This window comes from Mustela putorius, unplaced genomic scaffold (genome assembly GCF_011764305.1).
Source record: "Mustela putorius furo isolate JIRA1106 unplaced genomic scaffold, ASM1176430v1.1 tig00000596_pilon_pilon_pilon, whole genome shotgun sequence".
Classification (NCBI taxonomy): Eukaryota; Metazoa; Chordata; class Mammalia; order Carnivora; family Mustelidae; genus Mustela; species Mustela putorius.
Window position 1 is genome coordinate 3,995,180 of NW_025421428.1, and position 24,501 is coordinate 4,019,680.

Sequence of the window (24,501 nt, forward strand, 5' to 3'; positions counted from 1 at the left end):
GACCCCAGAGCTCATGATAACTGGGGGTGATCTACTGAGGCTTAGGGAGGGGAGGCAAGCAAGAGCTCAGGAGACAGGCTCATCTTGATAGTAGCTGGGGCCATCAGTGGAGGGAGGCAGCCAGCCAGCCTGGGCCACTCTCCCTCCCCTGATCTCCCCGCCAGGGCCTTCCTCCCCCTGGCCTAACCCCATAGGAGTTGGGGGACCCAGAAGCTCGGTTGGTGGATCCCCTGGAGCAGAGGGCAGGGTGGAGAAAAGTGGAGAATGGAGCTGGGCCCAGTGGAAGCTACCTGGAAAGGTACAAAAGTCCCCTTCAGTGTCCTCTGGAGGGCTGGGAGGCTTGAGAGGTCAGGCAGAACTGGCCACTCTGCAGGAGGGAGAGCTGACTCCTGTCCTGTCCTGTCCTATCCTGCAGCCCTCGGCTGCATTTCTACCTTCTGACAGGGAGGGGGCATGGCCAAGTCTTCAGAAATGAAGTTTAAGGTTATTTTGGGAGTACCTGAGAGAGTCTTTGCTCTAGACCTATTGGATTAGGGGCTAACGGACAAGTTCCTTTCCTCTGCGCTCAGCTTTCTCATCTGTAAAATGGGTGGTTGGCTCAAGCAAGCCCTGAGAACCTCCTGGCCCGGGAGGTAAGAGGTGGTATTCTGTCCAGGTTGTCGGGGACATCACTCTCAGAAGGGAGGCAGCCTTTTGGGCTCCTTGGGCCCTACAGGGGACTCTGTGCATGTCTTGCTTGGAGCCACAACGGCCCATGTGCCCAGAAAGAGGCCATGGAGCTGTAACTGTGTGTGTGTGTGTGTGTGTGTGTGTGTGTGTGTGTGTTGGGAAGGGGGGGGGACGTTCCCGAGGGGCTTCTGGAGGCTGACCACAGTGCCTCACGTGTGGGTAGGACACAGCAGTTAAGGTGGACGTGCAGGTGCAGGCGATGGGGAAGGGGGAGGTGTTGTGGGGGGAGGTGAAGGTAGACTGGGGAGCACAGGAGATTTCCTAGGGAAACCTCCAGAAAGAGTGGGTGTCTCCTAGAGTGTGACTGGCTGGGACCGTGGAGGAGGGAGGAAGGTTCTCAGCAGGAAGCACCACGAGGGAGACACCGAGGCCCTCAGAGATTGTAGTCACTGGGCTGAGGAGGAACCGAGTAGAGGAAGCTTTCCTGGAGGAGGTGACTCCGGGCTGGCTGGTGCACATCTGGGCCTGGTATCGACCCTTGCCTTCGGTCTGCCTTAGGTCAGCAGTGCTCAGACCCATCTCTGTGGGTGGCCCACCTCCCCCAGGCCCAGGGTGGCATTGCCTGCTGGGCCATTGGCCAGGGCTTGGTACTGGCGCCCTTCCTTGGGGGGTGATGGGCTCTGGCCTTCCACATGTCTGAAGACCTCTGCCCATTCTGGCTGTAAGGAGGGAATGGACTGGAAGGTGTAGACGTTGTCCCCTGTGGTCCCCTTCTCCCTTCTGGGAAAGCCTGCTCCTCGCTGTCATCTGTCCTGGGTATGTGCACACGTCCACCTGTCCTCACGTGGACGTGTCCCTGGGGATGAGTCTGTGTGGGTACGTACACGCATTGTTGTGGACGTGCGCGTGTGTGGAGTGAGAGTGCACCCGATGGCGCCTGTGTGCGTGCAAACCAGGGAAATCTCTGCCCTGTCCTTATTCTTCCTTGCGAACCAAGAGACTTTCCCTGAGCACCCCCACGTGCCAGGCTCCACGCAGGGCACTGGGGACATGGAGGTGCAGGCCGATCGGGCATGGGTCTTAGGAGTCCCACGGTCAAGCAGAGGGGACACACACACACAGATACGCAGACGCATGCACTGGGTGCAAGATGAGAACATAGATTGGCTTGGCCTGGCTGTTGCTGTAGGACCCAGAAGGGGGCCCATGGTGAGGTGCACAAGGGTCTCCAAGGGTCTCCTCTGGGGCCTGCAGGATGGGATGAACTGGCGTCCTCTGTGGGGAGGAGCCCTGGGAAAGGGGCACCTGGAGCTGAGCCTGGTGAGCCTGGTGTGGGGAACAGCCAGCTGGGAAAGCGGATGCCTTGCACTGACCTGGGAAATTTTGAACACACATGCTCAGGTCATGGCCCTAAGTTTTAAATGAGCCATCACCATTTAAAAATCAGAATCTTTTATATTTAAAAAACCTCAGATTTCCAGCTTCTCTTGAATCATGGGAAGCTGTGGCTGCCCTGGGCCCCCTGTGGCTGCACTGAACAACCAGGAGGCTGCTACCCTTGATGCTGAAAACTCCAGCCCTGCACTGCCATCAAGTGTAAGACCTCTGGAAAAGAAGGTCCGAATTGGAAGCCAGAGATCACGGATTCTTGTGTTTGTAGGGACTGCTTGTATACCTCTAGTAACAGGCAGCTCCTTACGTCACAAGATATATGATTTGAAGTGCAGGTTTTAGACCTTTAAAAAAAAAATGGGGTAGGATGCCTGGGTGGTTCAGTTGGTTGGGCATCTGCCTTCAGCTTAGATCATGATCTCAGGGTCCTGGGATTGAGCCCCGCGTCTGGCTCTTTGCTCAGCGGGGAGTCTGCTTCTCCCTCTTTCTCTTCCTCTGTGCTCTCCCTTGCTCTCAAATAAATAAATAAAATCTTTAAAAAGAAAAATTGGGATACATATACATATTACATAAAAGTTGCCATCTTAATCATTTTAAGTGTACAATTTAATGGCATTAAGTATATTCAGGTGCTGTATATTACGTGCGGTGAGACCATCAGCACTGTCTGTTTCCCTCTCCTTCCCATCACTCCAAATAGAAACTCTTATCATTAAGCCGTACCCTCCACGCCGTACCCTCCGCGCTCAGTCTCCGGTCACCTCTAGTCTGCTTTCCATCTCTAGGAGTTTGCTTAAGAGGTGTTTTGTGTAAGTGGACTCCTACAATATTTGTGTCCGGCTTTTGTCACTCAGCTTATTATCAACGTTTGTCCATATTGCAGTGTGTATCAGAACTTTTGTTCCTTTTTATACGGGAACCACATTCCGTGGTACGGACCTCCCACACCCCATGCATCTGTTCACCTGTGGATGCGTGGTTGGCTTGCATCTGCCTTTGGCTGTTAGGAATAACACTGTTCTGCACATTTGCATACAAGTCTGCGTATGTGTCTGTGTCCCTGTTTTCAAGGCTTTGGGTATATATCCGGGAGCGGAATTCCTGGGTCATGCAGTCATTCTGTCTTTCACTTTCTGGGGGAGCCGCCAAACTACTTTCCACAGTGACTATACCATTTTATGGGGACCACTTGTCTGCTGCCCTGGCCAGGTTGGGGAATGACAGGAGGGCCTGACTGAGTGGCCTTGTATGTCCGTCCTCACCCCCTCTCTCCCTCTGTTGACAGAGTCGCCCCAGGAAAGGCCAGGCTCCCGGCGCAGTCTGCCTGGCAGCCTGTCAGAGAAGAGCCCCAGCATGGAGCCCTCGGCCGCTACGCCGTTCCGGGTCACGGTAACTATCTCTGCGTCACCACCGCCACCTGGCCTGGGGTGCTGCTCTGCGACCCCGCGGGCCCCCTTCCTGGAGTCTCACGGACCGGGAGAGCATCCAGCCTCCCTCGTTCTAGGTATCCGATCGCTCAGCTGCTCCCACTCTCGGTGGCTCAGCCTGTGGGTCACGTGGGGGTCCCATCCTGTGAGGGAGGGGGCAGACACAGAGGACAGACAGCCCTGCAGCCGTGGGGCCCGGAGCAAGCTGGCCGGGGGAGAGAGAGAGAGTCGTTCGAGGCCAGATAAACCCAGCATCCCCTGTGCATGTGCGCACCACACTTTCTCAACTCTTAGGACGGTTTTCATTTTTACATGGGAATATCTCTCTCATGTTACAGCTCGCTGTGTGTCACAATTTCATTGCTGTGTTTTTTTCTTTCTTGGAGAGACATAAAAGAATGCTGTATCTTAAAACTGATGATGTCTTGGAATTGACAAAACACAGCGTACATACTTCAGCTGTTGATTCTCATAGGCCCACGGCACACACCTTTTTCTTACAAACCTGAACAACTTTGCGGAGATAGAACGCGGTGACCCTTGATGCCTGACTCTCTGTGTCCTTGCCCAGCACTTATGGTTTCACATGCCTTTTCTTCCCCGTTCAGCATGTTACCATGTGCTTCTCAGTCCGGAGCTCCGTCAGCCCCTGGAGGAGGAGTAGAGTCAGGAGAGTAGAAGCCACCACGGCTTCTCTCCTGGGGGCTCATGGCCTGTAGCGGAGCTGGATGTTTGATCATGAGCTCATCCGTCCATTCATTCAGCAGTTTTGTGGCCTGCCAGCTATGTGCCAGACCCCTTTTTTAAGAATGATTTTATTTGTTTATTTATTTATTTGTCAGAGACAGAGAGAGAGAGCGCACAAGCAGGCAGAGAGGCAGGCAGAGGCAGAGAGAGAAGCAGGCTCCCCACCAAGCAAGGAGCCTGATGTGGGACTTGATCCCAGTGACCTGGGCTGAAGGCAGCAGCTTAAGCCACTGAGCCACCCAGGCATCCTGCTAGGCCCCATTCTTGGGAGTGGGGCGCAGTGGGAGGAGCTGGCCACAAGAGCACCAGGTAGACAAAGTTCCTGAACTTATTGGCTCACATTCTGATGTTCAGGTTATGTGCTGTGATTAAAAGCATGCTGCTGTGATAGAGGAAAACAGGAGGGCTTCCTGGAGGTGGTGTGATCGAGAGGTGGTATTTGTGCTGAGGCCCAGTGGATGAGGAGCCAGTCCTACAGGGAGCAGGAGGAAGAGGGTTTTGGGTGGAGGGAACAGAGAGGGCACAGGCCTGGCTATCACGGTGTGTGATATCAGGGTTCCAGGTGAGTTAAGAATGACTAGCTATTCCTGTGCATTGGGAAGGGTGTCCCCCAGAGGCTGACTTATTATTATTCTTTTTTAAGATTTTTTTATTTATTTATTTATTTATTTATTTAATTTATTTATTAGAGAGAGAGCATGAAGTGGGGAGGGTCAAAGGGAGAAGCAGGCTCTCTGATAAGCAGGGAGCCCAATGCGGCATTTGATCCCTAGACTCCAGGATTATTACTTGAGCTGAAGGCAGTCGCTTAACCAACTGAGCCACCCAGGCACCCCAGAGGCTGACTTTTGAGCTGCGACTTGAAGGGTCAGTGGAATCTGTATAGTCAGGGACAGTGAGAGAGGGAGTTCCAGGTAGGGGAACAGCAGTTGCAAAGGCACAGAGGCACACGAGAAATGGATGCGTTTGTGGACCGGCGAAATGTTTAGTGGGACTGGAGTTGAGGGGGTTAGAGGACAGGGTAGGGTGTGAAGCTGGGAAGCTGGGCGGAGTCTGGCTTAGGTGGAGCATCAAGTGCCAGGCTAAGGGATGCGTGTGTCCCCAGGGCAACTGATTGTCCCACCTGTCTGTGTGCCATAGAAATGCTTGCAAAATACGTTTTTAGGTCCCTTCAAGATCTCAGAGCAGGGGGCCCGGGGCAGAACCTGGATATCTGCATTTTCACAAGCATCCCCAGGTGGTGGTTGAGAACTTCAGGCTCTGAATCAACCTTGGGCCATAAGGAGGCAAGGGAAGCCCCGGCCGAGAGAGTGCGTTCAGGGTCCCTCCCCTGGGTGTGGCGAGGGGGGGCCCTGGGAGAGGGTCTCCAGCTGGCAGGGAGGGCCAGGACGCTGACACCTGGGTGACCTGGGTCAACCGCAGCTGAGGCCGAGTCCTGCCTTCCCCAGGCTCTTGGGGACTACAGCCACGGGGGCCGAGCCTTCAGGGGCCTGAGGGAACACTGACTAATAATAATGTGGCCACCTGCCCTGTGCTTCCGGTCTCACATTTGTGATCTCTTTCAATCCTCGAGACAGCCCTGAAGCTGACACTTTGATCACCCCATTTCATAGTCAAGAAAATTGAGGCTCAGGGAGGGGAAGTCACTCAGCCAAGCCCCAAATGCTAATAAATGGCCGAGCCAAGACTGGGACCCAGCCTGTCTGACGGCAGAGGGCGAGCGTGCTGTGAGGAGGAGAGCTGTTCCCCCCCCCCCCCCCCCCGCGCCCTCCCGGAGCCTCTCAGTGTGGCCTTTTTCCTGTGTCCCCTTGTTTGGCTGCTCCGATAGAGGCACCATCCCACCTTGATGTGGCTGTCGCTCGCAGGTCTTTAACTGTTGGGTAGCCTTGTCTTCCCTGCAGTGGCCTCTTCGCTCTGTGTCCTGGTGCGGAGCCCACACGTGGGCAGAGCCAGCCGCAGCCCTCTGAGCCCCCAGGCCCAGGAGTCATTGTCCGTCCTGCTCTGCTGGGTTCTGCAGGCCGGGAGACATGGTCCCTTGCCATCTTCCCCACTTCTCACAGCAGCCCCGAGGGGAGGGACCACGAGCAGCTCCATTGCACAGATGAGGGGACTGAGGTTGAGGGACATGAAGTCGTTTGCCTCTTGTCACACCGCTCGAGGGAAGGAGCCAGGCGTGGGTGCCAGTGCTGGTGGACGCTCGCGTGTTGTGTCCTTCTCTGTGCACTTTGGTCCTTTTCTGTGTGCGGCAGTTAAGGAAAGAGATGGGAGATTCTTTCCTTTTTTTTTTTTTTTTAAGGTTTATTTGTTTATTAGAGAGAGCATGCATGTGAGCAGTGGGGAGGGACAGAGGGAGAGGGAGACAGAGGGAGAGAGAATTTCAAGTAGACTCTGCGCTGAGAGCAGAGCCTGAAACGGGGCTCGATCCCACAACCCTGAGATCATGATCTGAGCCAAAATCAAGAGTCGGACGCTTAACTGACTGAGCCACCAGGCGCCGCAAGGGGTATGAGTTTCTATCCTGGGCTGGTGCTCACGGTTCGTTTCGGAGGTGTTGGTGAGCTCAGAGGTAGGGATCTGTGTTCGAATCCTGGCTCTTCTGTGACCTCGTCAGTCACTCAGCCTCTCTGAGCTTTGTGTCCTTATCAGTCAAGTGTGGAATGTCCACCCTTCCTTGGAGGACTGTGGTGGACCTTCGCGAGGCCTGGCGCCTACAGACCCAAGTCTGACCCACAGTAGACACTTAATACAAAAAATCCACCGCTGTCTTTGGAATTGTGTTTGCCTCTTTGGCTTTAGAACAGTACAGATCTAGGGAGAGTCAGGATGGAAAGTGGAGGACAGGGTGTTTGGGGGAGGGTGGGCAGTGTGCCTGGTTTGAGTGTTGGTGACGCTCTTGTACCCAGACTCTGTGAAGGGCCCAAAGTCCACCCTCTTCCCCTACCCTGGCTTACACTTTCTCATAGGCGCTCCGACAAGTCACATCTGACTGCTGCTCTGTGCAGCCCCCCGAGGGAACTCGGGGAACATGGTTTTGCCTGGGGGAGACAGGGCAGACTGCACAGGATATATTTGAATAACTGGTGTCTTCGCTGCCATCTGAAACCCGGATGACAGATGTCACCACCTCTTACAGAAGTGCCCCTTTGCAACCAGTAGTTTAATGAAGAAGCAACATGTTGTGTTGTATATCATCTTGACTTCCTCCATGAAGACTAGAGCCTGGGCGGGCCTGGGCTTGTGCAAGCTCGCTGTCCAGCTGGGAGTGGGCCACTAGGACCGCATGGAGCTGGGGGGCTCCTGTGTGCCCTGAGGGCTGTGGAGGACCCCGGATGAGGGCAGGATGGGAAAGGAAACTGGAAGTAGGTGACCAAATGGACGTCCTGCCCATCTTTGGCTGTCAGCTCTCGGGCTCCAAAGAGATGCTGAGGCCAAGATTCAAACCCAGATCTGTTTTCTCTGGACCAGTAGGGAATCCTGGAAAGGAGAGAGGGGCAGAGAGGGCAGGCAGGCAGCAAGCCCGGGGGGCCCCGTATCGGCACAGACTGTCAGGCAGAGTCCAGAGGCTCCGCATGGGCCCATCTCCCTTTCTGAAGCCCAGGCAGGCACCCTTAGCGTAGCGGTGTGCTGCCCCTGTCACCGGCCACCCCGTGTTGGGAAGTCATGGTTTGATTTGGGGGGAAAGCCGTGGTGACGGTTCCTGGTCTCTCCACAGGTCCCCTCAGCCCACCACCTTCCCCAGACCCAACTTCCCCTGGTGTAGGCTGGGTCCTTCCCCTCTCCCTCCTCCAACCCCACCCCCTCCCTTCGACCTTGAGGAGAGCTGGCAAGGCTGGGGTGTGGGAGGTGGCAGAGGCTCTGGGAAACTTGACAGCCAATTGATTCCTCCTCGGGAAGTTGAAAGTGGAGAATCGTGTTTGAAGGTTTAGCTGAAATTAGGTCTCAGGGCTATTTTTTGCAAGATGGAGAAGGAGACGTGTCAGGGAGGGGAAGGCCCAGGGGGTTGGCGGAAGCTGCAGATAAACTCCGTGCTGGGTTGATTGCAGTTGCTTCTAGAAGGGGGTCTTCATTCCCTTCAATCGTCCACTTCTACTGGATGCTCCTTCGTGTGCACCCTCGTGGGTCCTGGAGCTGTGATGGAGGTGTGGCTGGGGTGCTGTGGGCACCCAGAACCAGGGGCAGTCGCTGTTGGCTAGGAAGGGCAGGGAAGAATTCCTAGAGGCATCCTAGGGAGGCTCAGAGATGCTGAGCTTTGAGGGATGTGTAGGAGTTTGTCAGCAACAAAGGGAGAAGAGTGTATCCCAGCTGGGGGAGACAGAAGCCAATAGGAACAAGCCAATGGCCCCGGGGGATTAGAGTGTTGGGTAAGTTGGAGGCTTGAAGTGAGGAGGGAGGTGGCTGGGGAGGAAAGGGAGTGAGTGAAGGCTCTGAACTTTCCCTGCGGGACATAGGAGCCGCGGAGACTCTGGGTCAGAGTGGAGCCAGCGGATCTCTGGGGTGTCGACTTCAGGATTCCCCAGCCCCTCGCCCCCTTCCCACTCCTGTAGCTTCTCTGCACCTTCCCCACAGGTCAGCTGTCTTCCTGTCACACCCATGTAACAGGCACGTGGACAGAACCTTGAAGGCCTGGGAGGCACCCCTTCCACCCCACCCTTGAGGGCTGTTGGAAATGATCATGAAGCCTTCCTTGGACAGAGGAAGGACTGAAGCTCAGAGAGGGGAGGGTCCTTTCCCGAAGCCACACAGCATATCTGGGCCTGGAACTGAGCCCAGGTCTCGCCGTTCCCTCCATTTAGCGCTCTTTAGCGTTTAGCTTTGCTCTCTCCAGCCCTCTCTCCCCTGCAGTGGAGACCTTCTCCCTGCCTCCATCAGGTTTCCTGGGAGGAGAGGCTGAAGGGAAGGGGCGTCTGTGGCTCCTGCCCACGTACCAGCACACTGTCACCTCTGGGGCTGCCTCTCTGGGGCTGCAAGTGCCCCTTCTCTGCGAGGGCGACTCCAGGAGGCCTTGGGTGAGGAGTGGGCAGAAAAGCTGGTCAGGGTCACAGATCAGATGAGCTAACACTGTCATTGCACATGCTTCAAAACGAAGGCCCAGAGAGGGGAGGCTTGCCTGGAATGCCTGTCGGGGCTCACTCGCTCCTCCACTCCTGGCTGCCCTTGGCCCACATCAAACGTGCATTCACATGGGACACATCTATGTCTGTGGTCCCCCAGCCGGTGTGGGGAGGTCAGATGTGCAGCCGTGGTTGACTGTGATGGGACCGTGGCACTGGACCCGGATCAGGGTCCCACAGATGGGTGCCCCTGCCTCTCCTCACAATATCCTGCTCCATGGTGCCCTGTGAGCTGGTCTCCCAGCCCAGTGTCTGGCAAGTGTTTCCCAGATGAGAGGGTGATGGGGAGATCCTTCCTCTACCCCTGCCATTTTGTTATTAAACTGTTCTAATTGTTATTAAACTGTTCAGACGCAAAAGGAAAATTATTATCATTTTGGTCTCTGTCCACCATCCACAGGGAGAGACTCCTTACCTGCAGCGGGAATGTAGGAGCTGGGGACAGTGTCACAGACAACCCAGACACAAAGAGCTGGCCAGGGCAGCCGGGGTGGACCGAGATGCTCTTCAAGTCAGGGATGTCGGACTCGGGACTGTTTGGAACCTCCTGAACCTGAAATCAGGCCTGGAGCCTTGAGCGGGCTGTGATCTTTGGTAGGGCTTGGAGGCTGCTGGCCCCATTAATAATGGTATCATTGCCTGACTCTGAGTCTCTGTTTCCCCATCTGTAAATGGGCACAGGAGTCCCTTACTCACAGAGTGGCTGTGAGGGTCTGGTGCCTGGCAAAGGGGAGACATTCAGCCTCCCATTCTGTCCCCCATTCTGGTGGGTGGGGCTCATCCCGCCAGACCCCTTCCCCCAAATCCTCAGGTAGACAGACTCCCACCCCACCCATCATCTGCTGCCCCAGTGCGACATTGCTTTTGGCAGAGCCTCTAGAGCTCGGCCCAGGCACCAAGAGGTAGAGATGGGTAAAATGATACCTAAGGGGCCAGAGACCAAGATCCCAGGTCCTGAGTATGGATCCAGGGAGCCAGAGGTCTGTGTGCAGGGCCACCTCCCACCAGTTGGGGGCAGCAGAGGGCAATGAGTGGCCGCCTGGACAACCACGCCCAGAAGAGGGTTGGAAGTCCCAGGGGTTTGTGTGCCCCGCCCAGGGCTGCTGGGGCCCAGCTGAACTGAACTACTAGCCACAAAGCTCACCACTGGGTGGAAGGAAGAACTCAAATCAAGGAACACCTATGGACAGCTGGGCCTGGCGCTGGTGGCTGAGCTCACTGGACCGAGGTTGGCCGGAGAGCTGGGGTACCCAGGAAGAGGATCCTAATTAGGGCCATTGTAGCGGGTCAAGGCTTGGGGCAAATGCAGCCTTCCAGCAGGAGCAGAGGCGCAGGCTGAGGCAAGCCTTCCTGAGGACCCCTGTCTGCCAAGCCGGCCAGCAGACTCTCCATCGTGGCCATTCTTCCCCTTTTTGCAGTGTCCTGTTCCATTCTCGCCAGGACTTCGGAAGGGAGCAAGACTGGTCTTTTGGTAGAGGCGGGTGGTGGTCAGAGCCTGGGCTGAAAGTCGCACTGACGTGGGTTCGCATCCTAGCTCTGCCAGCCCCTGGCCATTTGGACAGTGATGAAGTCCTTGCAGAGCCTGGCCCACAGCACCAGCCCAGGCTCTGCCGACCATGCTGCTGTTCTCTCCATTTTATAGATGAGAACACTGAGGCTCAGAGAGGGAAGGTGCCTTGTCCCAGGTCACATAGCGAATTGGGGACAGTGCTGGCATTAGAACCTGGGGCTCTGCATCTCCCTGCCTCATCTGGTCTTGGCCCTGCTTCCAGCCAGCGTGGCCCCCAAGGGTCAAGAGGTGTCTGGCAGGGCCAACACTCCTGGCTTGGAACTGTCCCCTCCTCCCACCCCATCCTGTGGCCCCCACAGGCTCTCTTCTGGGTGGGGGGGGGGGAGCAGGAGACTGGCTATGGGGGGCAGGGCTGAGATGCCTTCACTTCCCCACCCCCTCATGGTATGAAAATGAAGCAGTTGCCTCCGTCACATCAAGTGGCATTTGGGTTGGATTATAGACATAATTATCTCTGAGTCTTTGGGTGGGAATTGTTTCCAAAGCCAGGAGGCCCTCTTTGGAGGTGGCAGCAATGACATCTGTTTCCGATACAAGGCCCCACACTGGGATGAGTTACTTATCCTGTGGAATTGCTTAAAGAATGCTTAAACCAAGCCATGATTGTTACTGCCCTGCTCTAGCATCTTAGAGGGTTTGGGGGGTGGGATCCGTCCCCTCCCCCCACCACTGGCACCCCCCAGTCCTGTCCCCGCCTCACAGCCTTTCTATAGGCTGGTCCTGTCCTCCTCATTTCCCTGCCTTGAGAGCTGCTTCCCCCTTCCACACTCCCCTCACTCCAGCAGGCATCCCCTCCCCTAGGCTTCAGAGCACAGACTGTGACTTAACCATCTACCAGACGGTGACTTTCTCAAGGGCAGCGACTGTTTCTGATTTATCTGAACCCTGGGCATTGAGACGGGGCCTCATTGGAGGTGGGCACCTGGATGGGCTTGTGCAGTGAAGGTGTGTGAGAGAGACAGAGGCAGAGAACGAATTTGGTGAGTGAGTGCAGGTTGGGGAAGGGGAGGGGAGTAGAGATCTTTTGGCTTCTGAGAGCCCCACTTGGTGTCTCTGGGGCCGAGTGACCACTCTTCTTGGGAGGAGAGGTCGGGACAAGTCACCCAGACCAGCACAGAGCCCTGGCAAGGACACTGGCCCTTGTTGTGAAATTGACCTTGACTCCGCCTCCTGGGTTCCCAGGATCCCTCAGGGGCAGGGCTCCCAGGTGAGGCAGGCCTACAGATGGTAAATCACCCAGGAGGAGAGAGAGCCTATAAAATCCTCTCCCAAAACGGTGCGTTTTGTATCCTGTAGTGAAAAGGGCTTTAAAAAGCATTGTTCACTCAGGTGGATTTACAGGCCTGTCACCCGCCTCTTGCCCTTCCCTGCCACTAACATTTACTTGTCCCTGGGGCTGGGGCACCCTGGGGTCCTGGTCCTCCTCGGTGGCTCTTGGCACAGGGAAAAACAGGATACCACCTCTTCCCTGCCTTGGGGGCTTAAGGGCTACTCCAGGCCAGCTGGAGGCTTGGGGGACGACCAGAGAGAGGATCCCACTTTCCAGAAGCTTCCTGTGGTCTGGCACAGAGCTGGAGTCTCCCCGCTCCCCCATTGACACCCTTCCTTCTTGAAAGCTGTGGTCTCCAGAAGATCCCTCCCATTTGTTGTCACCTGCAAAAGTGGGTCACCAGGGAGGGGAGAGATACCATACGCCCACCCTGGGAAGGATTTAGACCTCAGCTAGACCAATCCCCTCGTTGTACAGATGGGGAAAGCGAGTCACAGAGAGCCTCGGAGTGTGGTAATGGGATTATGGAAGAGCTTGGGCTCTAGCACAGACTGGATTGACTCCAACTCTGCCACTTCCTAGCTGTGTGACCCCGTGAAAGTTACTTGACCTCTCTGAGCCTCCTTTCTCTCATCGGCACGTCGGATTGTGAGAATTAATGAGGTAAATCCTGTAAATCTCTAATTCAGCGCCTGAAGCTTAGACAGGGCTGAATAAGTACATCTGGTTTACTCTTATTAGCATGTTGGAACATCCCTCATTATTATTAATAGCAGAGCTGGGTTTTGGACTCACATTTCTTGACCCTGAATGTGGTTTTCTTGCCACTCTGCCAGGCAGCCTCTGCCGAGAGTGTTCGCTCAAGCGGAGCGTACAGAGGACCTGGTGACTAAACACCGACGTCAGTGAGTCACCCAGGAAGACTGACTTAGTGCTGGGACCTCAGGCAGGGCCTGGAGGGAGGCAGAGGGAGAAAGTGGAGACCCTGCAGCAGGGGCGAGGCTCCCTGATGGAGTCAGCCTCGCTGCAGCCAGGCGGCCCTTGGTGCCGGACTCCCTACCCCGAGGTCAGAGCTGGCCAAGGGCTTAAAGAGCTGATGGAGTGTTTGTAGCCGTCCAGACCTCTGGAACAGGCTGATTATGCTAAGGCAAGTGTCGGCTAGCCGGAGGATTTATGGGGCAGTGAGTCACTCTCTGACTGCTCTGGGTTATCACGTCCTTTCCGGAGACCTCAGAAATGTGTGTCCGATTTCTGTTCACTGATGCCGCTCTGTCCTGGGGCACTGGCAGGTCCTGGGCCCTGGCACGAGTCAGGAGGGCCTCCCTTGTCTTCATTCCCCCCCACTACCTGCACATGCTCACCCTCTACCTGACTGGGTGTTCCCTTCCTCCTTCCTTGCAGAGTTCCTTAGGAGATGCCTGGACCTGGGTGTCCTCTGCACTGTGTGTGGGCGGGGGGAGGCAGGAGTTAGGCTCCATCTTATCAGCCTGGGCTCAAGTGGTGGTGTGTAACCGGAGGTCAGATGGACCTGTGATCCCTCCATCGGCCTTATAGCTTTCCTACCTCTGTGCCGTTGCCTGTGCTGTGCTTCTGTTTGGAATGTGACTTCCCTACTCCAGATAATCTCAGCAGGATCCCCCACTGCCTCACTTTCAGTGTTTCTATTAGGCTTTCAAAAGCTGCCTCCTCCAGAAAGCCCACCCGGATTGACCCTTAAAAGACTTCCCAGAGCATATTCTCACCTTTCTGCTTTCTCTTGCGTATCATAAATATTTGTTAATTAACTCAGGAAGTGTTTAGGAATACCTGCCAGATGTCCTGCACTGGGAACCCAGGCCCCCACGGCCCCCACAATCCCGTGAGGAAGGGAGGCGTGAAATAAACACCTGTATAAATACGACTGTGATAAGTCTGCAGAGTGACCTGGCCTAATCTGAGGGCATCTGGTAGGCTTCTGAGGAGAGACTGTGAGGAGAGACTGAGGGTGTGCAGGATCCCCTTGGCAAAGGGGGCCTCCATTCCAGGCAGTGGGAACAGCCTATGCCAATGCCTTGTGGCAGGAGGGACTGGTAATTCTGAAAGTCCCACTGAAGACACTGGGGTTGGAGCCCAGAGGATGAATCATGAGAGGCCGTAGGGGCCTTACCAAGGAGCTAGGCTTTTATCCCCAAGCCCTGGGAGCTGTGAAAAGGGGGTAGAGCTGGTCAGTGCAAGATCTGACCTGCTATTTCAAGAACCCCTCTGGATGCCCTTGGAGAATGGACAGGGAAAGGGAGGCAAGACTGGAGATAGCAAAGCTGCAAAGAGGCTCCTGGGAGTGTCTAGGAAGGGCCAGTGCCACCTCTCTAGCTGGACAATGGGATCCTTGTGGGCGGAAAGTCCCTTCCAGGACTCAGCACATGGGGAGGCCTGGGGAATACACCTTGAAGGAGACTTGACCAGCAGTCTTCCCCCATCAAAAGCGATTTGTGTTCCACAGTTTGCTTTGGTAAACTCCTGCCCTCTGTTTCCTTCTGGCTAAGGGCAGGGCTGTCCCCTGGTGATCAAAGTCCAAGCAATAAAAACCATGACAATGACCATGATGATGATAGTACCTAACATTTGCAAGTGCCGGGAAATGGGCTAAGTTCTTTACATGCATGATCTCATGGACTTGTTACAACAACCTTGAGGTGGCTACCGTTATCCTCATTCTACAGAAATTGAAACAGACTCAGATGGTTAGGTCACTGGCCTTGGGTCCATAGCCATTAAGCAGTGGAACCCTTTGCTACCAGGCCTCTTGGGGGAGGGTGGTGACAAGTATTTGCATTTTTTTTTTAAAGATTTTATTTATTTATTTGACAGACAGACAGAGATCACAAGTAGGCAGAGAGGCAGGCAGAGAGAGAGGATGAAGCAAGCTCCCTGCTGAGCAGAAAGCCTAATGCGGGGCCCGATCCCAGGACCCTGGGATCTCCTGGGATCATGACCTGAGCAGAAGGCAGAAGGCAGAGGCTTAAACCCACTGAGCCACCCAGGCGCCCCTGAGTATTTTTATCTTTATTTGCATGTTTCACGACTGTATGTGTGTATTTGTATGTGTGCTTGTCAATGTGTGTGTATCTGTGGGTGGCGGTGGTGAGGAGAGGTGTGTGTTTCTTCATGGGCACACCCCCCTTATGTGTCTTTGTATGCATGCATGCCCTTGAGTTCGTGTGCGTTTCTGACCGTGTGCAGTTCTCCATGTGTTTAAGTGTGGTTAACCGATGAGTGTTTAATGCAAGAGTGACCCTTATGTGCCAAGGTCTAGCCCCCTGCTGACTCTCATGGCTCATAAATTGGTTCTTTTTTGTGTGACCCAAGTAATCTGGCTGCCCTCACCGGGTAAGCTGGAGCGTGGAGGTCTTAGGTTCAAAGGAGCAGGCAGTGGCTATGTGTCATGTGAGCAGAGGGTAGCCTTCGAGTAGGAGGCTACCAGGAAGGCACTGACTTAATCCTGGCTTCGGGTGCCTCCCTTCTGTCCCTTGTCACCATGTCTGACCTTCCACCATTAGTGAGTCATTCCCTGCTGGGACCCTCTTGGAGGGATCCATACCTCCCAGAGAAGCCCGGCAGCCTGCTGAGGGCCGAGCTCCAGGAACAGGGAAGGAAGGAAGACAGGCAGGAGGAACTTTGCATCTGAAGGACTCGGGCAAAGCCAGAGAAGTTGCTGGTACTAGTAGTGCCTGGCCTGGGAGATCCCAGCTGTGGAAGGCAGCTGCTCTAGCTTCTGTTTTTTTATTTATTTATTTATTTATTTATTTATTTATTTATTTGAGAGGCAGCATGAACAGGGATGGGAGAGAGGGAGAACCAGGCTCCCCACCGAGCAGGGAGGGAGCCCGATGTGGGGCTCGATCCCAGGACCCCGGGATCACGACTTGAGCTGAAGGCACACACTTCACTGACCGAGCCACTCGGCACCCCACAGCTTCAGTTTTTTTTTTTTTTTAACTTACTTATTTATTTATCTTTTTAAAAAATATTTTATTTATTTACTTGACAGAGATCACAAGAAGGCAGAGAGGCAGGCAGAGAGAGAGACAGGCCGGAAGAGAGAGATGAGGAAGCAGGCTCCCTGCTGAGCAGAGAGTCCGATGTGGGGCTCGATCCCAGGACCCTGGGATCATGACTGAACCGAAGGGAGTGGCTTAACCCACTGAGCCACCCAGGCGCCCCGGCTTCAGTTTCTTAGACATCCTGGGTGTCTGTGCCCGAATGGAGCTTGGTGATCACCCAAGCCAACCCTTATGATACATAAGGGAAGACTGAGGCCTGGAGAGAGGAAATGTGGGGAGGCTGAGAGGTTCTTGAAGGCTGGGGTGCTGCAGAGAGCACTGGGTGGGGAGACAGGGCACCAAGGTTCTGCCGTGCTCTGCCACTGCTTTGCTCAGTGACTCTGGGCAAGTGCCCCCCCCTGCCCCCCCCCCCCCCCGCGCGCCTTGGGTGCCTTGTCGGTTGGCCTGGGGGCCAGATCTGTGCCCTGCAGCTCTCCCTGTGACTCTGGAAGCGGCACCTCTTCCTGGAGCCTGAGCCTGCCGAGGCATTGGGACGGCCTGCCCAGCCAGTGTCCCCGCCAGTCTCCTCTCCTGGGGTTGAGAGAGGTGGAACTCTCCAGATGAGGTCTTCCCCTCCCTTTCTTGTGCTTTGGGTGTGATTTTGGCATTCGTGCAAAGCTGCAGAAAGATCCTAAGAGACACACCTGTTAAAACAGCTTCCTTCCTTGAAGGCTGTTTGGGCACAGGCCTTAGAGACAGCTGCTGGGGAAGGAGCGGGGCCTGGGCCGAGGGAGAGCCCACCATTAGGAGCGAGGTCTCAGTGGGAGTCAAAGGCAGGCCAGGCCTACTTACTGGTCTGGGGGTTGGAAGGGGAGAGGGCGGTGAAGACAAGATGGCTGATGCAGCCCCAGATGGTGGAGTTGTGGGGAGGGACTCGCCCTTGACAGAGCACCCACTATGTGCCAGGCACAGGGCCTGGCGCTTCACACTCAGGTTCAAAAATGGCTCCAACACCAGCGGTGACATGCCACCTCTGGGTTGCCAAGTGGTGGTTCTGGAATGCAAACCCATGGTCTCCTCCATACTGCCTAGGTGACTCGTGCGTGAGGCATATGTGAGGCTGAGCCTGGGCAAGGCGTCCCCGCCCTGAGCAGCCAGGCCCTCCCCTGTGGTCAGGGAGAGAGGGCACTTCCCTTCTCTCCTCTGGTCTGGCCCGTGGTCCTGGGAGGTTGGGGCTGAGCTGTCAGTTCCCAGTCTGGCCTTCGGGGCCTGTATGCGGGCGCGTATGAGAGGGCCCCCTCCCTGCCCACCCCAGGGGCTAGAGTCCCCAGCTGGACCACCTAAGAGCTCTGTCACTTCCAGCAAGTGGCATCACTTCTCCGAGCCTCTGTTCCCCACCCGCAATCTGCAGCACACATCCTCTCTGCGTTCCCAATAACAGGCACAGGGCTCTTCTGGGCCTCCCTCCGAGGGCTTGGGAGGCGTCCGGTGGGTGCTCCGAGGCAGTGACCCAGCAGAGTAGGAGATCTACAACTTGGTCCTCTCTCTCCATCGGCCTCACTTGGAATTGACTGAAATGGGGGAATGAACAAATCCTGTGTCTAGAATTCTTTCAGGCTCTTGAGAAAGTTTCTCAGAACATCCCAAGGAAGGGGCGTGGTGAGCAAGGTTAGGGCTGGATGTCAGCATGGTGGCATAGTGACAGGAAATGGGTGGGGAAGCTGCTGAGAACTGGGGTCCTTCCCTCCAGGGGGCCCAGGGGACCCGTGGGATTGGCTGGAAAGGGCAGCTGGCCATCACAGAGAGGGGCAGAGGCTACACAGCCGTCCCCACCCAGTCTCGAGGGCAGCAGCCTCGGGCACAGGGGACCGTGGCCATGGGCTGGGTTCGTAGAGGCTGTACATCCCATCTGGCAGGTTCCGTACTCGCAGAGTGCGCTGGCGGCTCGCTGAGCTTTCAGTCCCTGCTCTGGTGAATGAAAGCTGAGGCCTCCCTCTGAGCAGCCCCAGCCGCCCCCAGCTCGCACACTTTGTACACTGGGAGTCTCTGTGAGGTTGCTGTAGAAAAAAGTGCTTGTTTAAAAGCGCTCAAAACTACCAAGCAGGATGACATTCCGTGGCTCCGGGATCATTTTGCAAGCGTGTCCATTCATCCACAGGCATGACACCAGCCTATCCCTGCTGCGAGACAGCCTTCAGGCCCCCGGGGGAGCCCAGACAGACTCCCACCCACGGTGGTCATGTGCCTTCTCAGGGCAAAAGTCGGTGTCTGTGCTTCCGCCAACAGCAGTAATGATAATAGTAAAACTGGCAATAATTGCATGTAGTGGCTGAATATTTACTATTTTACTGGCGATAGCTTGCCTTCCCACAACGCTATAAAGTAGGATCATCATGAGTGTGTTTTACAGAGAGGGACACTGAGGCAGGGAGTAGGCCGCTAGCTGAGAATGGGGAGTGGGGATGAGGGGGGCAGGCAAACCAGGGCTCAGAACTGGCTCCGTGGCAGTCCTAGAAAGTGGACCTCAAGAACCTTGTTTTTCTGAAAGAAGGGACACAGTTTGCTTACTCCCTCTCACTAAGGTTGACTTGGGTTTAGAATAAGATTTTCTGACTGGAAGATGCTTCTTGAATTTGGAGCTGCAGCTGCCTCCAGCAATCACATCCCTGGACCTGCCCATGAGGGTAAGGGAGAAAAAGCTCATCTCTCTTCATCCAAGGCCAGGGCTGGCTGAGAAGCCCAGGAAAGAGGTCAGTAAGCAAGCTGTGAGGCGGGGCAGAGTAGGGAGTCTGGGGTCTTTGATTAACCTTGCTGTGTGATTGTGGGAAAGTCCTTGCCCCTCTCTGGGTCTCATTCACCCTTTTATCCGGTCTTCTGGCTCTGAGTCCCCTTCCAGCTGTGGCTTTCTGGGATGATGAGCAATTGCTAAGCCCGCTATGTGCAGAGCGCTGAGTTGGGTCCTCTAGTGGAAACAAGGTCCTTCAGGGTGTGACGAAGGGTTAACAGGGACCTTCCCCATTCTCCTAAAGAATCATTCTCCCGGGGCACCTGGGTGGCTCAGTGGGTTAAAGCCTCTGCTTTCAGCTCAGGTCACGGTCCCAGGGTTCTGGGATCGAGCCCCGCATTGGGCTCTCTGCTCAGCAGGGGGCCTGCTTCCTCCTCTCTCTCTGCCTGCCTCTCTGCCTACTTGTGATCTGTCAAATAAATAAAATCTTTAAAAAAAAAAAAAAAAAAGAATCATTCTCCCAATGGGTAAGAGCCTCCTGTCCTCTTATTAATCTGCACACTGCTTCCTTATAGTTGGTTACTGTGTCTAGCACATAGGAGGCTCTGGATAAATGTGAATGAATGAGTTAATGAATGTTCCAGAGAGTCTGAGACCCCAAGGTCATGGTAGGTTTGGTGGGGGACAATAGTCTTCAGGGTGGAGGCAGCTTGTCAGAGGAGCCTTAAGTCTAGCCCTAGGGGGAGAGGTGGGGAAGAGGAAGTGACACTCATCCCACTCAACCTCCTAGAAGGAAGAAGGCTTTAAAAAAAAACACAAAAAACAAAAAAAACCCCTCAGAAATAGGATAACGCTGTCAATAGCTTCCTAATGACTACATAAATTGTGAAAAATGCCTCATGGTTCTTTGTACCACAAGAGTGTAAAAATTGTGAAATTTTTCTCGGTGTAGAAAATAAAAACCAAGACAAAGTACAAGCCCATTGGGGAACTTGCTTGACAACACCTGTGAGAGAAGAACCCCTCCAAGTTTGCCAGGTGCATCTCCCCTCCCCGCCGACCGGCATGAGGCCAAGGTTGGGGGCACCCAGAGCTTACACAGAAGTGCAGATTCCTGCCTTCATGCCGAGGCTCCCGGAGAGCCTACTGCTCCTGGGCCTGCCACCCTTTGTGGTCCCTCTCCATTGGGGTTTGCTCTCTGGAGGAGGGTCCCTCCTGTGGTCCCTGACACCTAAGAGATATTTGCTGAACTACAGCTGATTAGAGTAGCTTGGGTGACACCGAGCTGCCAAGTAGAGGCATTTAGACCCCACTGCCTGAGAAGGCCTGGATGAGGTGGTGATTGGTGGCAGCCCTGGAGGATGTGCGGAGTTCTGGTGGGTGCCACAGGGACAGGTCTCCTCTGGATGGGAGAGACCGAGGGAGAGGAAGAGTTAAGGGAAATCCTGAAGAGAATGGGTGGGGTGGGGGTGGGGGTGGGGGTGGGAGTCCTCTGGAAAAAACTCTGGCATTAGGCTAGCCTGGAAACGGTGTGTCCTTGGGCAAGTCATCTTACCTCTCTGCTGAGCAAAATTTCTTCATTTGCAGAAAGAAGTAATGGGTTTCTGTCATTTTCTGGTTTGTGTGGGGGACATGAGATGATGTGTCCAGCTAAGGGTTCACCTCATCATGACTAGGGTGCTGGGGTGCGGAGATGGACAGATCCCGCTTAGGGCTTGGCCTATAGCAAAGGTCTACCTCTGGATTATTGTATGACAGATGAAATGTGATCAGATCGCGTACTTGATTTCAGACTGAGTTCCTCTCCCCTTTGCTTCTGTCCTTATATCATCTGGAATTGAGGCTGGGGTGGGGGGTGAGACCCCAGAACTCCTTGCAATTCCTCCCCCAGGGAATTCTTGCCTTCCACGAGTTTTCCTCTTCCTCCAGCCTTCTGTAGTTGCGAGTCCTGGACATCCCAGGCTATGGCTCTGAGCCCCTAAATCTTCCCTCCCCTATAAAGGAAGCACTAGTCAACCTGCCTGCTGTCTCTTCCTTGTGTCTTCCATGGGACCAGGAGCTCCTGGGGTTTGTGGATGGGATTAAGCTCTGTTCTGTGAAGATGGACAGATGAAATGGCCTGCATGGGGGCCCTGCTGAGGTTTGCCGTACTCCTCCTAGGAACGGAACTTTACCCAGCATGGGTCATGAAGGGGACCCTGCAGCAGCCTGCCAAGCAAAGGCCCAGCCTTCTCTCAGAGGTGGCTGCAAATCTTGCAGCAGGCACTAGGCATACTCAGCAAACCCTTCAGCCTCTGCCCCTTGCCTGAGCTAGGTGCTAGGGACCCTGTCCCTGAGGTGGTTGCCCCCGCTGAAATACCAAGGTTCCAGGCAAGGGGCTTCTCCCTAAGGGTCGCCTACTGAAGGAATGGCACGCAGGCCCAGGGGGTCAGGTGGCCAGGGTACGTAACCAGGCGCTGGCCCCAGAGGACCCATCACACGCCTTCCCTCAGAGCCTTAGTTTTCCTCATCTGTAGGACCTCATGAGTGGAGGACGGCACAGTGTCAAGCCGGGACGGGGTGCAGGCTGTGGATTCCTGTGGGTGGGTGGCGGCGTGCCCTCGGCAAGGGAAGGGGTGAGGGGACCCGCCGCGGCCCCGGCGCGGGAGGGGGGAATCCCCGCCCCTTCGCAGCCCCGCCCCCTCGTCCCCAGCACACCGCCCCAACCAACCCCCGCGCTCGGGGGGCTCGGGCTGCCTCGGCCGCGGCCGGCGCGGCTCGACTCGCCGTCGCCATGGCAACAGCGGCTTAGGGGGCGGGGGCGACGTGGCGGGCTGGGCCGGGCGGCGGGCGGCGCGGGGTGGGCTGGGCCGCGCTGCGCGGGCCGGGCCGTCGGCGCTCGGTCGGCGGGCGGGCGGGCGGGCGGCGCGGGCCACGAGCAGCTGGGGCCGAGCCCGAGCCCGCGCCCGCCCTCGGCCGCGCGGCCGCCCGAGCCAGGGCGCGGGTCCCGCGCGGGTCCCGGGCCCGCCGCCGCCGCCGCGCTAACCCCGCCTCCCCTTCTCCCTCTTGTCGCCCCGCGCGCAGGGCTTCCTCAGCCGCCGCCTCAAGGGCTCCATCAAGCGCACCAAGAGCCAGCCCAAGCTGGACCGCAACCACAGCTTCCGCCACATCCTGCCGGGGTTCCGGAGCGCCGCCGCCGCCACCGCCGCCGCCGCCGCGGACAATGAGAGGTGAGCCCGCCGCCACCGGCGCCCGGCCCGGCCTCCGCGCGCCGCCGCCCCGGGATGCGCCCCGGAGGGCGCGGGGACAAAGCGAGAGCCGGGGCTGGGGCGCGCTGGAAGCGGGAGGACACCGCACGCCGCCCTCCGGCAACTTGTGGGGCCACCTCGGACGGGGGGCGGTGCACGGCGGGAGGACCTTTCTCTCTCCCCGCGGGGCGAGGAGGGGGTGCCCGCGGCCCGGGGCGAGGCCGGGCGGTAAGTGCCCTCGCCGAGAAGTCCTGCCTCGTCTCGCCGAGGTGGGCATTGTTTCCCGGGAGGTGCAGTGCCGGGAGCTGGGGACCGAAGTGGCGCCTCCACCCCCAGGACCCATCCCCCTGCCTCTGGAGCCCCCGGGTGTCCGATACAAAAGGCTTTTTCGGCTGGGTTTTGCTGAGACCCAGTGGTGAGGAAAAGGGTGAACATCTGGAGGGGAGGAGCAGGGGGCTGGGCCGCTTAGGGGGCACATCTGCTCTAAGTAGGGCGCGTGCTCCGCTGGGGGCTGGGGTGAGCAGAGGGGGCAGTGCTGGGGGCTTGGAGCTCAGGGGCAGTGCCTGAGGCTAGGGAAGAACGGCCTCATCCTCTCCCAGCCGGGGCAGCTGCTTCCCTCCCTCACCTCTCTACTCCCAGGGGTGTCTCCTGTTCCCTGTTTCCTTTAACTGGGCAAGCCAGGAGCAGGTGTGGAAATTCCAGGGGGAGGTGGCTTGTGGGGCAGAGGAGGAGAGGGAGGAGGTGGTTCAGCCTGCTCCCAGTCACCAGCAACAGAGCAGGCTTCAGCTCGCAAGGGCAAGCCATCCTGTCCGCGTGCGGGGGCACTGGGCGGATACAGTCTCTCCACCCGGGTCCCCCTCCTTGAGCCGTACCAGCCACGGCACCTTTCTGCTTGGGTACAGGCACTGTGATAGATTCCGGTGCCAGTTAGAACGTGTCCCTGCTCAGCTAGTGGAGGTGAAAGAGCAGGCAGGCACCAAGGAGCCTTTTCAGCATTCAGCCCCGACATCTCAGGCCCCTGGCATCTGCCTTCATAGGGCTGTGCCCCTGTGTATGATTGGCAAGTTGGCACTCCCTGTAGGGGAGGCACAGGTAGAATAAAAATGTCTCTCCTCCCCGTTGGTTCCAGCAGGCAGAGGAGTACAAGTTACAGCCCAACTCCTGCCCAAGGTTGAGTGGCTGTTTAACTGACCCCTAGCATCTTCCTGGAGAGTACCCCTCCCATCCCTGGGGAGAATTACTAGACCTTTAATTTCCATCAGCCCAGAGCTGCTCTCTCCATTGCATCCCCACCGCTGCCTGCAGCTGGTCTCCTGCCCCAGCCACCAAGCCCAGCCCGAGGCAGGACCCTCAGCCTTTCTCTGATGGCCGTGGTGCCCCAGGGGACCAGGCGTGCCCTGGCAGGAGCATGCAGCCAGGCCAGAGCTCCGCGCTGGGTGCAGCCACTGCGTCTTTGAAAATCTCGCTTCCCATCTTTGTTATTGTCTGGGCGGCAGGCCACCCGGTTTGCTGCTTTCCTCCCTCCGCCCGGCCCCTGCCTCCGGCTTTCTCCCCCAGGAACATGCCCTTCTCTGCGCTTTCCTTGGCGGGGGTCAGGACCCTCTGCACCCGCATGCGGGGGCTTGTGTACGTACCCCGTTTTGTGTGCATGTGTCGGTTGTCCGGGGAGCAGGAGAGACAGCAGGCGGTCCGGCCTCTGAGTGTGTCTGTCCTCCCGGGAGCAGACAGCACGCATGCCATGTTTACCTCCCTCCAGCGGGAAGCCTGCACCAAGAAGCCGGCAAGTGTTGGCTGGCAACCCGGGCTCCGGGCTGGAGGTCGGGGCATGGCCCAGATGACCTCTAACAGGGCCTGCCCAGCTTGGTCTCAGGTCAGGTCAGCCTTGCCACATGCCTGGGGGGTTCGGGGTGAGGGGTGGTGGGGGTTTGGGAGGGAAACTCTAAGCCTGTTTCTAGAAACGGTGCTAACAGTAGCTGTTGGAGCAGAATGTCACTGGCAGTGGTGTGGGATTGTCTTATTAATTTTCTATAAACAAAATCTGGCTCGGTGGCTTCTCTGGCACAGGAAGGGAGCCCGGATTTCTCACGGACAGGCAGAGAGACCGAGTTTGAAATCCCTGGACCCAGCCTTGGAGCTAAAATAGGCTTTGTCAGGAGACTGGGATCTCCTGCTTTACTGCTTTGCTTAGAAATAATGGCTTTCTCATCTGCGTTGGGGATGGATGGGCAGATATTTCTCTCGGGTAGATGCTTCTTTGGGGCAGTCCCTGGAGTCGTCCTGTGTGGAGTTGACTGAGTAAAACCAACTGGTGGAACCCCCCTCCCCAAACGCTCATGGTCAAACC

At 56.5% G+C, this 24,501-nt stretch overlaps 1 protein-coding gene across 7 annotated transcripts in view; it reads left to right on the top strand.

Moving 5' to 3' along the window:
- The window catches only part of LOC101675309 (DAB2 interacting protein), a 186,355-nt gene that overhangs the window by 80,612 nt on the left and 81,242 nt on the right, over positions 1–24,501 (top strand). For 6 of the 7 annotated variants that reach the window (XM_045082346.1, XM_045082345.1, XM_045082341.1 and 3 more), the window contains exons 2-3: positions 3,347–3,450; positions 21,994–22,139. In XM_045082346.1, the coding sequence (XP_044938281.1) occupies positions 3,347–3,450; positions 21,994–22,139 (250 nt within the window). Of the gene's footprint in view, positions 1–3,346; positions 3,566–21,993; positions 22,140–24,501 lie in introns of those variants that run through there. The other variant, XM_045082347.1, reaches the window with a different exon arrangement.